The sequence below is a fragment of the Larimichthys crocea genome, chromosome II, assembly GCF_000972845.2.
Source record: "Larimichthys crocea isolate SSNF chromosome II, L_crocea_2.0, whole genome shotgun sequence".
In the NCBI taxonomy this organism is placed as follows: Eukaryota; Metazoa; Chordata; class Actinopteri; family Sciaenidae; genus Larimichthys; species Larimichthys crocea.
The window spans coordinates 5,324,034-5,338,220 of record NC_040012.1 but is presented as its reverse complement, the minus strand read 5'-3'; the positions used below and the strand labels follow the sequence as shown (position 1 = coordinate 5,338,220).

General features: G+C 44.0%; 1 protein-coding gene across 4 annotated transcripts in view; it reads left to right on the top strand.

Annotated features, from left to right (window-relative positions):
- Positions 1–14,187, top strand: part of LOC104935536 (La ribonucleoprotein 4B) — a 39,071-nt gene that overhangs the window by 2,604 nt on the left and 22,280 nt on the right. For 3 of the 4 annotated variants that reach the window (XM_027287460.1, XM_027287459.1, XM_027287451.1), the window contains exon 2: positions 2,087–2,220. In XM_027287460.1, the coding sequence (XP_027143261.1) occupies positions 2,140–2,220 (81 nt within the window). In that variant the 5' untranslated portion in view covers positions 2,087–2,139. Of the gene's footprint in view, positions 1–1,890; positions 1,999–2,086; positions 2,221–14,187 lie in introns of those variants that run through there. The other variant, XM_027287456.1, reaches the window with a different exon arrangement.

The window sequence follows — 14,187 nt, the reverse complement described above, 5'->3', positions numbered from 1 at the left end:
CACCATTTGGGTTATAAATCACCTCTTGTGATCATTGCAGGGAGGAGGGGGGAGTGTGTGTTTTGGTTCAGGCCTTGTCTAGACGTTATGATTGACTCACTTGCATCCTTTATAGGAAATGACATGTACTGTGACCTCCAGAGGTCTTTTTATGGGACGTATCACTGCTGAATGTTGTCAGGAGTCTTGTGATCGCCCTCTGCCCCGTGTCACATCAACACACACACCAAGGACTTTACGGGACGGTTATCCATTCAAAAGTTGCATCTGCGCCGCTGCACAGCGAGCTGAAAAGTGTCGACTCAAACAGTTTAAAATTACAACGTGGTAGGCGTGTAATGTGTCGTTGCGTTGGGGTTAAAGTCACAGATCTCTAGATTGTTATTGTGTTTGGGATCAAGAGACAAACAGGCTTATTTTGGGACGAACGGTGAAGCCTTCAGCGGAGTTTAACACAAAACCACCTCAACACACACTCACTTTCACGTTACATGCTGTGCCATGTTGTGGCTGATAGAAACACACAGAAGTCGCCTGTACACGTCAGGTTTTAAAGTCCAATCGCACAACAGCTGGTTTGATAGCTGATGATAACTGATGGAGGGTTGTGTTTAGCCCCATTCATCGTGTGCACACGCTCCTGGCGTGTATGGGAATCAGTATGTGGATCAAAGGTCATCAGCTTTACAGCCATGCCATTCTTTTTCTGCTTTGTATGCAAACACAGCGAGGGCTCGCGTCTGAGACAGGCACTCGATTGTCGGGGCGGATTATCGCCGCTTTACAAATGGGTGACAGGAAAAGAAGTTGTTCACACTGATGTTTGGACTCAGTGGGGTCGTTTCTCTCTAAATGTGTCACGTTGAGGTCAGAAACTGTAACATTCGTCACCTGCTGCTGCACAAAATAGTGTGTGTTAGTACAGAGGGCTCGTCACGTTAACCAAAGTCTGTGCCGAGGTTGGTGGTCACTTGAAGGCAATTGATTTTGACGTCTAATTAATCCTGTTTTGTTAAACCTGCAGCCAATTGTTGCACGCTCCGTCGACGACGAAAACCCCGTCAGGCACGTCTCCGTCATGTCACGGCTGCGACTTCAAACCCCATCAGGAGCTTTTCAGAATAATTTTACCCGCCAGACTTTGTTAAGTAAGCTTCTAAATATGTAAATGTGCTGCGTAGTTAAATTGTTTCCCCTTTGGCAGTTTGCACGGAGTGTTTTATTTTGAAAATCGACCAGATTCTCAGTGTCAATTCTGTGTCCGACTTCCTGTCAGCTCGAGCTGCTCTGTGCAGCTTGACGTAGGTCTGAACCGGACCACGGCGGTTCTGGTGGGGTTTGAAACATCGACTAGAGCGCCCGCGATGCATCCGTGCCCGGTGGCATTTAGCCTTAACAGACACATTAATTTCTTGCTTTAAATGTGTTTTAACAAACCCGGAGTTTGTTTTCATGAAACGTGAAATACAAACTTCAGTTTCATAAACAGTTACTTCACTGGTTTATTGCCCTTTTTTAATCTGCAGGTTTTTTTTCACTTTCTATTTCGAGAAATGGGTTTGCCCAGGATCCTTGGGCAACAGGAAAGGCAGCATATTTCTGACGCGTGGCAACAAAGTCCACGTGTAGATGAATGAGTGTTGTGCTTTTATAAGTGCAAAGTGAGTGGTTGAAGCTGTTTCCAGTTGAGTTCTGTAATCTGTTAAACCTGTTGAACCAAATGTACGAGTGGCTTTACAGTCGATGTCAAACAGATATCAGATATCGATCCTTTTTGTCACATCTCGCACTCTGTAGCTCGCAGGTGTAGTCAGCGACAGATGACAGCCGATTGGTCGGAGTGTTGTCTTAATTTTGAACATAAATTCAGTCTCTTTAACTCCTAAAAAGCTTTATTTTTATTCAAACCGGGATTGAAAACAAATATGAAAAGGCACATTTTGTTTTAGAGAGTAACTCTCGGTCACTGCCCCTCCGGCCTTTCTCCATCGTACACATGTAACAGCTGATATAATCCACAGTTCTGTGACAAACATCCATTCTCGAATCTTAACAACTTTGTTTTGTCCCCTCTGCCCCCCCGTAGCTTACTTGGTGACACAGAGACTTCTCCCTGAGGAGCCAAGAAGCAGACGGCTCATGACTTCTGACCAGGACACGAAAGTTGTAGCTGAACCACAGGTGCAGCAAGTACAAGAGGCAAAAGAGAGCTCTCATTTGGTGAGTTGAACATTCACAGACACATGTTTGTTTTTCAGCCGGCCTGCTTTTCTCTCAGGACTAAACCTTTTTTTTTAAGCTTGTAGAAAAATCTGATTAAAAACCCATTAGGTTGTCACAAAATATTGTCACATAGTAGTGTTGGAGCATTTATTATAAAGGGTGGGCAATATGGATAAAATCCCATAATTTTATACTTTGATATTGATTTATAAACTCTTTATGAATACAATAATTAGACAGGAACATGTCTTCAGCTAAATTTAGCTGCTAGCTTTAAATTATTTGTGATTATTTGTCATCTTTGATGAATTTGGCATTTTATTTTCTCACTTAGAAATTACTTGAGTAGTTAAGTTAAGCAGCACTGCTGTGAAACAATCAGGAAATAACTTAATTATGCTGATTAACCGACTTTACCGAGGCCCGCGCTCCCTTACTCTCATTCACTGTCCGGGTCAGTCAGACTCAGATTTAGAAGCTGCTTCATGAAATAAACAAAGCCAGATCACAACAGGTCAGTATCAGAGTTTAGAGAGTTCAGGCTGACTGTGGAGGTTTGATCTGTCTGAGTTCGATCTGTCTCAACTTCTCCACCGCAGGATGCTGCAAGATTTTTTTGGTGGCTAAAACAGACATCCACCACTCAAATGACGCCACGGCGCCGGATGCTGTCCGAATGTTTTAAAATTGTTTAAAATTTAGACACCTCAGTGTGATTTTTCTCAGTCTGTCACATCTCGCATCCCCATATATTGTCACGTGTTTAAATTAACTTTGAACACGTGTTGGAACTGTTTATTTCCCTTCAGAGTTTGGTGAAAACATTTTCTAGTTTTTTCTCTGAAGTTGACTTCATTGCTGTTTGCCGAGTCGTCAACATTTAGTATTTTGTAACCAGACAAACGCGGTGAAACGTGAGATACCGGCTCTCGTATCTTTCACTCTGTCAGTCTTTGAGTCTGGACAGAGAAACGTGCAGCCGGAGGACGTTGAGTCCTGTTTGGTCGGCCGCTGTGATCACAAATGCACGCTCGCTGCGCGGCTTCAGTTTCAATGTAACTTGGCAGCAGTTTGCAGCAACTTCAACACACAGTTTGACTCATGCCAGCTTTTTTCCTTTTGTCAACACCATTTGTCATTTTGCAGTCGTTAGAGGCGTGACTGTCGATGATTCTTCATGTACGATGGTCAGGCATCAGACTACAACAGTAGCTGCATCTTTTCAACACCACTATCTGTGTGACCCACCTTGGTACATCTTCCCTCTCCGAGTTGGACGGCGCCTCCTCGATACTTGGCCGATGTTCTTGGCTGTTGCAGACGTTAGCTCAGGGTGAAAACGGCTAACGAGGTTCCTCAAATTCGTCTTTTTGACAAAGTCATTAATTTCTGGGAGGCAGATTTTACTCACAGACAGTTGGTGCTTTCATAAAATCCAAAATGTGCCCAGAAATGAATACTGAGTGTGCTTTTCAGCATATTTCCCAACATATAACAACAATAGCAACTTTACGTTCATGTTCGACCACAGTTCAGTGCAAGACAACTTTACTGTCCAGCTGAGGTCAGAACGTAAGAATCATTTTCACAGCTCTAGTAGTAGTACAGTAGTACTATAACTGACTAGTATAGTCGTATGTTTTATGGTGTATGTGGGATGTTACCCACAGGTTTGTGAAAAGCCGTTTTTGAAGCTCAAAATCTGTTGGCTCTGACTCGTCGTGAATTGTCGTCAGTGGACCTGAGGCTGACCGAATGAAGCCTGGGTCCATCTGTAACGACACCTACCTGTCAGTCAAAGCGTCCACGCTCTTAACCCTGCATAACTTTAAGCCTTAATATAATGTGAACAGGTGAGTTGTATATAAATTCACCCTCAGTACAGTTGTCATGAACGGGGAAATTAGCTACAGAGACCAAAACTGTTTTTTGTACCAGGCTGTAAACATGTTTATTTCTGCTGTGAAGTTGGACATTTGGACATGGGGACTTATGGAGACTGACTTACTTCTGGAGCCAGCCTCAAGTGGACGACAAGAGGAACTGCAGTTTTCAAACTGGACATTAATTTTGATGAGTTTGTTTTGTTAGATCTTGTAACATTTAGCTGGTGTTAAAACATTAGACACAGTTTCAGTTTTTACTGTTTACTGGCATGGCAGTGAATTTCTGGACAGTAAATGTCACCGATTATCAACGTGGCTAAAGTATGTTTTTGTTGTCCGTCCAGCTGGAGTCTCATAACATTCGCCGCTGTTCCAACCACCTAGATTCCCCGCAGTGGCGTCCAAACGGGCTGATTGATAGAGCATCATACCAGCCACAGCCCGCTTTTGACTGCCGTTGATCTCCCACACTGATTATGTATAATAGGGAAGTGCTCTGTAAAGAAACATGAGGCACAAAAAGAAGCAACTCTTGTAACCAAATAACCATGACCTGTTTTTATTTCTCCCTTTTCATCTTCGTCTGCGATGGCACTATTGATCACAGGCGTCACATTTTCTTCCTTGTTGGCACCTGAAAACAGCGGTGCATGTCGGGTTCAGTAGAGCGGCAGTCCGATTCTCATGCCTTCCTGTAGGGATGTGATGACGCCAACGAACCGGAGCTTAAGCTGAGGCCTCGTCAGACAGAATCCGATGTTTAGTTACTCTCGTTAATCTTTTAGAAGCTGGCCCGTCACCAAACTTTTTACGTTTCCATTCTTTATTTTTACAAAATCTGTAACGTGTGTGTTTGTTTTCGTTCTCTGCTGTCCCTCACATTGAATTTTGGCTCTTTAAAGCAGCTTTTGACCAAACTATCTTCTTCATAGTAGATTATTTTGAGGCCGAAGCTGATAATATCTGCCGTTTATTTCCCTGATAAATCGTTCAATCTATAAACCGATTTCAGAGATGACGACGATGTCTTTTATATTGCTTGTTTTGTCTGGCCAACTGTCCAAAAAAACAACTTAGACTGCCAATATTGTCAGCTTTGTTTGATTAATAATGACGGATCCTTTGAGTCCTTGACATCCTTGAATGTTAGTAAATCTAGGGGGGGGGGAATCAAGGCTTTAAAAGTTAAAAGGCTCATTGACAGTATTTTGTGCAAGAATAGAAATTTAAATCGTTTTTTAACCTTAATAACTAGGCTAAGTTTGATCTGTCTCCAACAGATGCATCATTGTTTCACAACCTTCAAGCACGTCTCACATTAAGCTGCGTTGGGTCCTTGAATCTGAGCTCTTTTGGCCTGAGAAGTCCTTGAATTTCATGTTTATTAAGGTGTGGGAACCCTGAATAACTTTTTCTCTGAACAGACTGATCGCTTTCAGCACTCACAAAAGATTCGACAGGAACACTGAATAAAAATGTGGAAGACTCTTGTAGCGTCGACGGCGGTGGAAAAAACACACAGTGCCGCTCGTCGTACTGTTAAAACCCAGACGTAGAATTACCTCCAAACACTTTGTCTACACCTCTATTAGTGTGTTTCCCGCTTAATACGGGGGTAGCTGCTCAAGTTAATCTCAGGTTGTATGAAACTGTGCATGTGTGTAGCGAGCTGTTTCACATCTTTGGCTTCATTGAGATTGATGGTGAAACATTTAAATTTATGGACTGGAAGTAGTTAACACCAGCTACCAGACAAAACTCTGGAAAACTCTGGAGGCAAAGGTTGCAACAGGTCTTTCATTTATCCAGCAAATCCTCTCGATTACAAGCGAGACATCTGGATCAAATCTTTTCTTCCAGGTATTTCTTTATTCCTCATTTCTTTAGCTGTAGTTTCCAGCTCAGTTCTCAAGGCCCTTTGACTCTCTGAGCTCAACTTCTCCAACAATCTACACAGACTCAGGCTTGAGCTTTACGCTTCAGGTGTACTTGCTTTTCCACTGTCTTGCATTAGCACCATCAGTTCATTTATTCATGCCAGGTTGCTGCTGCTTTCCTCTTAACAGCCATGATCAACGCTGATAAATGCATGTCCGATTTGATCAGTGTTTCAGAAGGTATTTATTAATTTGTGGAGACGACCAGAGAAAAGGGGCCATCTCCAACTTCCCACCAGATAAACCACGGTGTAATAACTTTGTATTTTTACCGCGGCCTCTCGTCATCAGTGACTGAGCGTACAACGCGTGATTTGAATCAGTTTTTTGATGGGTGTGTCTGTAATCTGTCACCGTGGCTGTTGATCAGACATTAACCATTAGTTAAACTCAAATCGTGGCGATGGAGAAAGAACACGGTAAAGTTTGTCGTGACCATTATTTTGGAAAGTATTTTTAGAAAGGCTGCATCAGGACCTGCGTTCACTCTGAGCTCATAGTTTAGTGCTCCGCCTGTCATCATCCATCAGACAGAACAAACGACATCTTGTTGCAGTCATCGGTCACGGCTGCACAGAAGCAGGCTTCGGTAGAAAATGAAGTGATATATTTCTGGCCAGGTAGAGTTAAAAAAAAGTACCGGCTGAGAACTGTTTTGACTGACTGGTTAATGACGGATTTAATACAACAGTACGCTGTCGGTGAGAAGCGATGATTCAGAAACAGAAGAGGTATACCTGACTGGTGGCTGATTAAATCCAAACCTCTGACGGACACACGGGAGGCCACGTGGTTAAAATCTGATTGGTCAACTAGAGCTGACTCATCACTAAAGATATCACTCCTCCATCTCCATGTCCTGAAAATATAGAACATGTAAACAAATATGAATAAGTCGACTGGAAGTAACTTTTAATAAAGTAATACACCTGGATTTTATGGAGCTGTTAGACCATCTCGTTAATACAGGTGTCTGTCTCGTTATTACAGGTGTCTGTCTCGTTTTTACAGGTGTCTGCGTCTCGTTAATACAGGTGTCTGCGTCTCGTTAATACAGGTGTCTGCGTCTCGTTAATACAGGTGTGTGTGTGTCTCGTTAATACAGGTGTGAGTACCTCGTTTGTGTTCAAACCGTTCAGTGAGCTCAGAAATTGTTGTTTTTAAAGACTAAAGCTGGACTAATATATGAAGCTGAATATTTCATTAGATAAAAACATGTTGTGATCTTTGTTTGTCGCACATTTTGACTTTTTGGACTTTACAATGCTGAGAAGTTTGAAAATGTTTGGGTGCCATCCTCCATCAGCTGTGTGCGCAGCGCTTAATGTTTATATGTCTGGCGTTTATTCAGTTTCAGTTCAGGGAAACTCTAGACTAGAGGCTTGAACTACATGCAGACTACAGTAGTAAACTGAGTCTACTGCCATGACTGATTGATTTCCAGGTATTAGGTCAGACCCTGTATCTCCATGGAAACCGCAAGCAAAAGTTATTTAGCAAGTTATTTGAGTTGGTAACTGTTGTTTAATCGCAGTATTTTATATCGACGGTGAGCTTTAACTTTTTATTGGCACTTCAGTTGGAGCAACCCGTTTTAGTTGACATTGCTGAGAGCTGCTTCCTCTCTTTCCTCACACCTGCTGAGCGCGAAACAAAGCAAGGCTGGTTAACTATTAGACACTGGAGGAACAGATGTGATGGAGTCGAGTGTTTGGAGAAGGGTGTAGAAACTAAGGATGTCCCGTTGTCCCGGGGACAGTAAACACAACACCTAGGACACAAACATACAGGGTCTGTGACAGTAGAGGTATTATTACTGCGTGCATCATGCAGTATATGCCAATATAAGTTTAATTATTTGGTGTTTTGGACAGAGACCCTTTAGACTTCTTCTCTGTACCTCCTGTAGGTTTGTTTTACTTTAAATATTTGTCCCTGCAGTAAGTTTGATTATTTGGCTAAAGGAAAATGTTCAAATCACTGATTACCAATCGAAACAGGTAATAAAGAAGAAACAGCAACTCAAGCAAGGACTAAAAGAACTATGGAAACTAATTCACTGAGAGTGATTCAGATATTAATGCAGGAACTACGAGCAGAACTTCCACTGTGAGTCAATAAAGTAATATGAGGTACTGAAACAAAGTTATTAAATTCTAATTTATTAATTTGTGAGTGTTTGTGAAGTCTGGGACCGTTTAAAGCAGAATTTGGGACTCTGAAGGGAAACTTTGAGTTTGTATTAAGAGGCTGTCGAGCCTGCGTTGATGTATGAGCATCATCTGGTCTGATTTGATTACTTCATGTTCAGAGAGAGAGCGTATGATCGTAAACAGGAACCAAGATTAGATTTCATTTAATTGACATATTTGTGTTGTTTCCATGTTCTCAGCCACCGTGGTGAGTGAAACCCCGACCCCCCCAAATATGTTTTTGTAAATTAATATATTACATGATCGATGATTGGCTGAACACTTCATCACGAGGCAGGAGTGCAAATAACTGTACATTACAAGTCACTGTTTAAACCTTGTGTCAGTGTCTAAAGTACGTCCGTGGTTACAGTGTGAACATGCAGAGATACTTTTTAGTGAATATGAGCCATAAAAAGTGACGTTTATGTGAAAAAGCCACTCACAGCGAGCTTGCACACTCTGTGGCAACATCATACTTCCCGTTTGTGTCACCCGAAGCATGAACTGCAGTGCCAAAGGTGTTGAACGTCCCATCAGCATGGCTGTTGTATACCAAGAGCACTGACGCCTTCACATACAGATATATAGAGAAATTAAAACAAATATTTGAAATTAGACCCACTCACAGGCTTAATAATGTTACTTCTGAGCGCCCAAAGAGGAGGACTGCGCCAAAACATCCGAGGGTTCAAAGCTGAGGTGACGATGCTTTGTGTTTTTTCTCACCGACCTCCTCGTGTCGGTAATCCTGCGCGTCATCCCTCACAGACTCGTCGGTTTGTTTGCACAGTCTGCACAGCGTATGATCGTGCCAGGTTTCTACACACCCCTGCAGGTTTGATTGATGGTAGCACATGTGACATTCATGCAAAGACGCTCGGGGGGGCTGAATGCGGTCAGCACAGTGGGACAGTGGGACACCAGCCTCAAGCCAAACGCTGGTAAATTCTGGTTGTGATGAGCCGACTTCAAGTCCCCATTAAGTCAGAATTACGTATGTCTATTCACCTATACGCAAATATCTGACCCAACAATGACACAAAAGTCATTTTTAAAAGAATTTTTGGGTGTTCGTGTTAGTTTAAAGGTTCATTCTTGGCAAACCATAAAATGGTGTTGATGATGTCATCCTGCAGACTGCTGCTAATTGAATCTGCCGTTAACAGGCCACAGAACCGGGCTCGGCAGCTGAACCAATGGAGAACCGAACTGACTCAACTGCGGGATGCGAGGATGCCGTTGTGTTCGTACCCGGGTCGGGTTGTTGTTGTTGTTGTTCCCTGGAAGGTAGACGTTGACACCTGATCATAAGGCTAGCTGCACAGCGGCTGCCAACTGTAAACACCAATTAACATCTGCGTGTCGGACCCGATCTGTCTGTCTTTAACTGGAAACACATAAATATGAGGAAGCAAGCAGAACTCTGCTTTTGGTTTCATGGGAACTCCAACTGTCGTTTGAATTTCTGGTTCTTTCCTAAGAAAAGACCCGTCTGGTGAGACTGAAGGGGTTGGTGAGTTGTAAGTTGCGCCGTGGTGTCACGAGGCTTCTCGGTTTGGATTGGAAATCAGTTATACTTTCACAGTATTGGCACCGGCGTTATGGCTGGAGGAGGTTCTGGATCACTCCCCCTTTGGGTCACAGTGTTAAGTCCAGCACCAGATCCGGCACCTTCAATCATCAGAGATAATTCTCTCTTTACGTAACACCCTTTCTAGCATTTTACTCAGTGTGGTGAAGCGTGGCTGCTGCTTCAACGCTGCTGAGTGAACACAAGCACAGGGATGTGTCCTCATGTTTCCCTGATGGGTTTCAATCAACCTCTTCAAATAGGAAAGAATGTGGAGCTAAGGAAGTCAGGAGTGAGCGGATGGCCTTCAGGCAGAGAAAAAGTTCCCTGAGAGCTCCAAAATTAGGAAATGGAAAGAGCCTGCTGTCTTTTTTTTTTTTCCACCGTCATTTACACACGCTCAAGATCGGAAAGAAGATTGGTACACACCCGATGGAGTCCGTTGGGCTAATGCTTCAGGCTGTAGGTCTCATTATAAGCTGGGATTAGTGGTGGGAAAAGCAGTCGGAGAACCAAAATACTACTTCCAGGGTTGAACACACACAGCTCAGGGTGTCAGCCAAGTCTGAGAAATTGTAGAAAATTCTTTTTTTAAAAGTCATAAAATGCACAAGAAGTCTGCACAAGAAGTGGTGGTTCAACCCCGGCTATCTTTGTAAAATGCACATTTTATTTAAAGATTTGTTACTTCCCAATGCGGCCCCGCTGCTGTCGGTAGACTTCTCCCTGAACACGGGCCAGAATCTGAAGAAAAATGTCAAATAATTTTGGCCAAAATCTTTTGAGAAAACGTCCAAGCAGTGAAGGTTAACCGGAAAATAAAGTGTTGGGAGCACAGGAGTAAAAGTGAAACTCTAGACGTGTAGAACATCTTTAATATCAGAGCATTTCACTAAAACATTTTCATTTAACTAATGATGGATCTGAAAATACAAATAGTAAATGAAGAAATCGGTCTCATAATTGATTTATTAGAAAAATTATACAATTTAAAGAAAACAGTTCTAATTTAGTCCCAGATCTTTCTGGTACCGTCATGACACGAGCCATGTTGTGTAACCAAGACTGCCTCATTCCTTATTCTCTCACACACACACACACACACACACACACACACACACACACACACACACACACACACACACACAGAGACACCATATGCCCCGCACATATGTGTTAGAAACAGACCAGGAACTGAACGTGACCTATTTATATCCCTGCGCGTGAAATCAAATCGGTTATGGAGAAAAAGCCGTGAAAGGAAAAAGGACGCCGCGAGCTCGATATCAGATCCTAAAGCTTTGTTTGTGTTTGAATACAGAAGTTATCAAAAAAAATATGAGGGAAGTAGAAACGCAAAGACTCAAAAGATGTCACTCGGTTAACAGAACTTCTCCTCGTGTAGCTCCGATTGAACCGATGTGTAGCGTCGGTTACTGTGTAAGGAACCGTTTACCGCACAAATGGTGTGAAAGATTGAGGCGGGCTGAATGACGCCTGGTTGCTCAAACAGGGGAAGGTATCAGTCGGCTTCTTTGGAACATTTTCTTTAAGTTGAGAGCCCCAGATACCTCAGTCACTGTACATCATGCAAGAAGAGCTCAAATGGTTGCCTTTGTCTCAAATGCAATGCCATAGTTGTATGCTCAAATGGTTGCCTTTGTCTCAAATGCAATGCCATAGTTGTATCCACCACCTGTGACCGCACCCACCTGTCAATCAAAGCGTCCACGCTCTGACACGGGACTCACACAGGAGGCGTTACAGCAGCGTGACGGCTGCGCCGCGTTTTAGCTGCGTCCTTTGCCCGGCGTCAACTCACGCCGGGCACGTGTCAGCCCGTGTAACGGCAGCGGAGCGAGCCGGCCGTATTCACGCAAGATCACGCAAGATCACGCAAGATCACGCAAGATCACGCAAGATCACGCGATCACGCGTAAATCATGGAAGTACGAGAGACCCCGCGATAAACTGTGTATAAAGAAAACAACAACAAACAGCTGACTTTGCTTCTCTGACGTGGAGGAGATTATAAATCATCTGTTGTGTCATAAATGATTGTGTGTTGTTCCACTTCAACAATCAGTCTCTCATCGTCCATGTTGAGACCCTTTGATCGATCTTTGATCACCTGGTGCCACCTGTCGTGACGTAACGTTGGTGTGAAGTTGTAAAAAGCTACATGAACTGCGTATTGTGTTTTATTTTGAAAGGGGCGGAATTATGTTGATTCTGTGTCGGATTTCCTGTCTGGTGCGAAGTGCTCTGTTGAAATTTACGAGGTTCAGCAGCGGCTCGCGTCAAAAATAGAAATGCTACAGAAAGCTTGCGCCGAAATTTAGCTACAGAGACCAAAACTGTTTTTTGTACCAGGCTGTAAACATGTTTATTTCTGCTGTGAAGTTGGACATTTGGACATGGGGACTTATGGAGACTGACTCACTTCTGGAGCCAGCCTCTAGTGGATGTTAGCGGAACTGCAGGTTGTGGCTTTAACCGGTGTGACGCGTCTGTCTTCAGTTGTGGCAGCTGTGATTGAAGAAATATGACGTACAACATTTTCCCATGTCTTTAATCATGGATACAGACTGGTATCTTGCTGGCTTTGTAGACAGATGTTTGTGTTTCAAATCCTGCCGACAAAGCTCAGATTAGTTAATTAATTATATCTGTATCTAGGGGGAATTTGAAGTCATTAATAAGTCAACATGGAACAAGGCTATAAACTGAATGCTCTCATATCACTGCTCGTCTTGTAAAGACAATAAATCTAATTCTACATGTCTGTTTACATGTCATGTAGGTTTGTATACTCCATCACCTTGAGCTGCTTCTGTTGATGCTAAATTGAACTAATGGTTCATGAAACGGCGCTCAGGATGAAGCATTTTTACTGTAGCTGTCGATGTGTTCGACTCCTGAGTGCTCAGCTCTCCCCTCTCAGCTCTGTAGCTGTCAGAGAGTGAAGACGAGCCTCAGGTCTGCAGACAGATGAGTCCAAATTCTGCTGTTTGTGTTCCCTCTCCCCTCCCTGAAGGACTCTTGCATGGCTGCTGCCTCTTGTCTCTCAGAGGCAGGGCAATAAACCCAGCACTACACCGGCTGCCCTCCGATGACACCGACAATAACTCGTCTCTGTCCGCGGTCGACGATGAATCACATCCTCGCGTCTCCTCCCAAAAATACATCCTCAATCAGGGAAGCAGCTAACCTTTTCCTCCTCTGTGAACATTTTAAAACTGTCGGAAAAGGTCAAGCGGTGCACGGTACGTACACATCCGGTGATGTCAGCAACAGTTTCTATGGCAGCCAGCTGGGACAGGAGTGGGAGATTTACATTTGTGCAGGGCTGGATTATGAGGTGTGTGTGTGTGTGTGTGTGTGTGTTGGTCAGACACATCCTGAATGATCTCGTAGTGCAGCATTTGTGAAATACGACCTCAGGAACGACGTCCCCTGCTGCTCATCTTGCGTCACGTCAGTCAACCTTATTTCTTCCAAACTGCCTAATTCTATATTTAACCCAACTCCTCGAATAAGAAACCAGTTTCCTCAGCAACTCGGCTTGTTGGCAGAATAATCTATTAAAACCGAGCCTCAAGAGGTCTGATTTTAATTTGAGCGCTGCTTCAGGGTTGATTTAGCACGTGGTGGATCGCTTCTTCTGAGATCAGGTGTGCGACTCAACACTCCCTCCACAGCTCCAGCTCCCTGCCAGAGAATGACTCAGTGCAACGGCGACAAAACAAAAGCAGAGACGGCTGCTTAACAGGAGTGAGACCAGCCAGTCAGCTTCTGCAACGTCAGCCTAGCCCACCGGGGGCAGCTGAGCCTCAGCGCTGTCATCACATTTGTTGAATCGACCCAGCAGCTCGGATCGGAGGGGCCAGACGGAGCGTGGCAGCGGCTGTGATTCGATGGGGACGACTCTGAGAGGCGTGGTGGTGGATTCACTTGAAGGGGCCCGGGTTATAGCTTTAAAGGCATACAATGTTTGACGGGCAGAGGGGGGGTCCTCTGCCTGTCTGTGGAGATACTTGCTCTGTTAATCATGGATTGGATGCAGTGGAGCCTTATGTCGCCACCGTCAGGAAGTGCCTGGCCCGCTGTGTCTCAGGACTTCAATGAAACGCTGGCTCTGACCACGGCCCTGGGTTACAGTCTGTTTGCCTGTGAGACATGCATGCTGAACTGCTGCTTTGATCCTGTGAGTATGTCCAGCAGGCAGGAGGGCTTCACGGGCCCGGACCCTGTCAGCTTGTACCCGGGCCTCAGCTGTTTGAAGCGGGCGCTATCAGGTGTCGTAGGTCTGAGAAGTCTCGTTGGCAGATGAGGCGTAATAAAAATTAATTTAAGTTGTTGGCTTGTTGGATCAT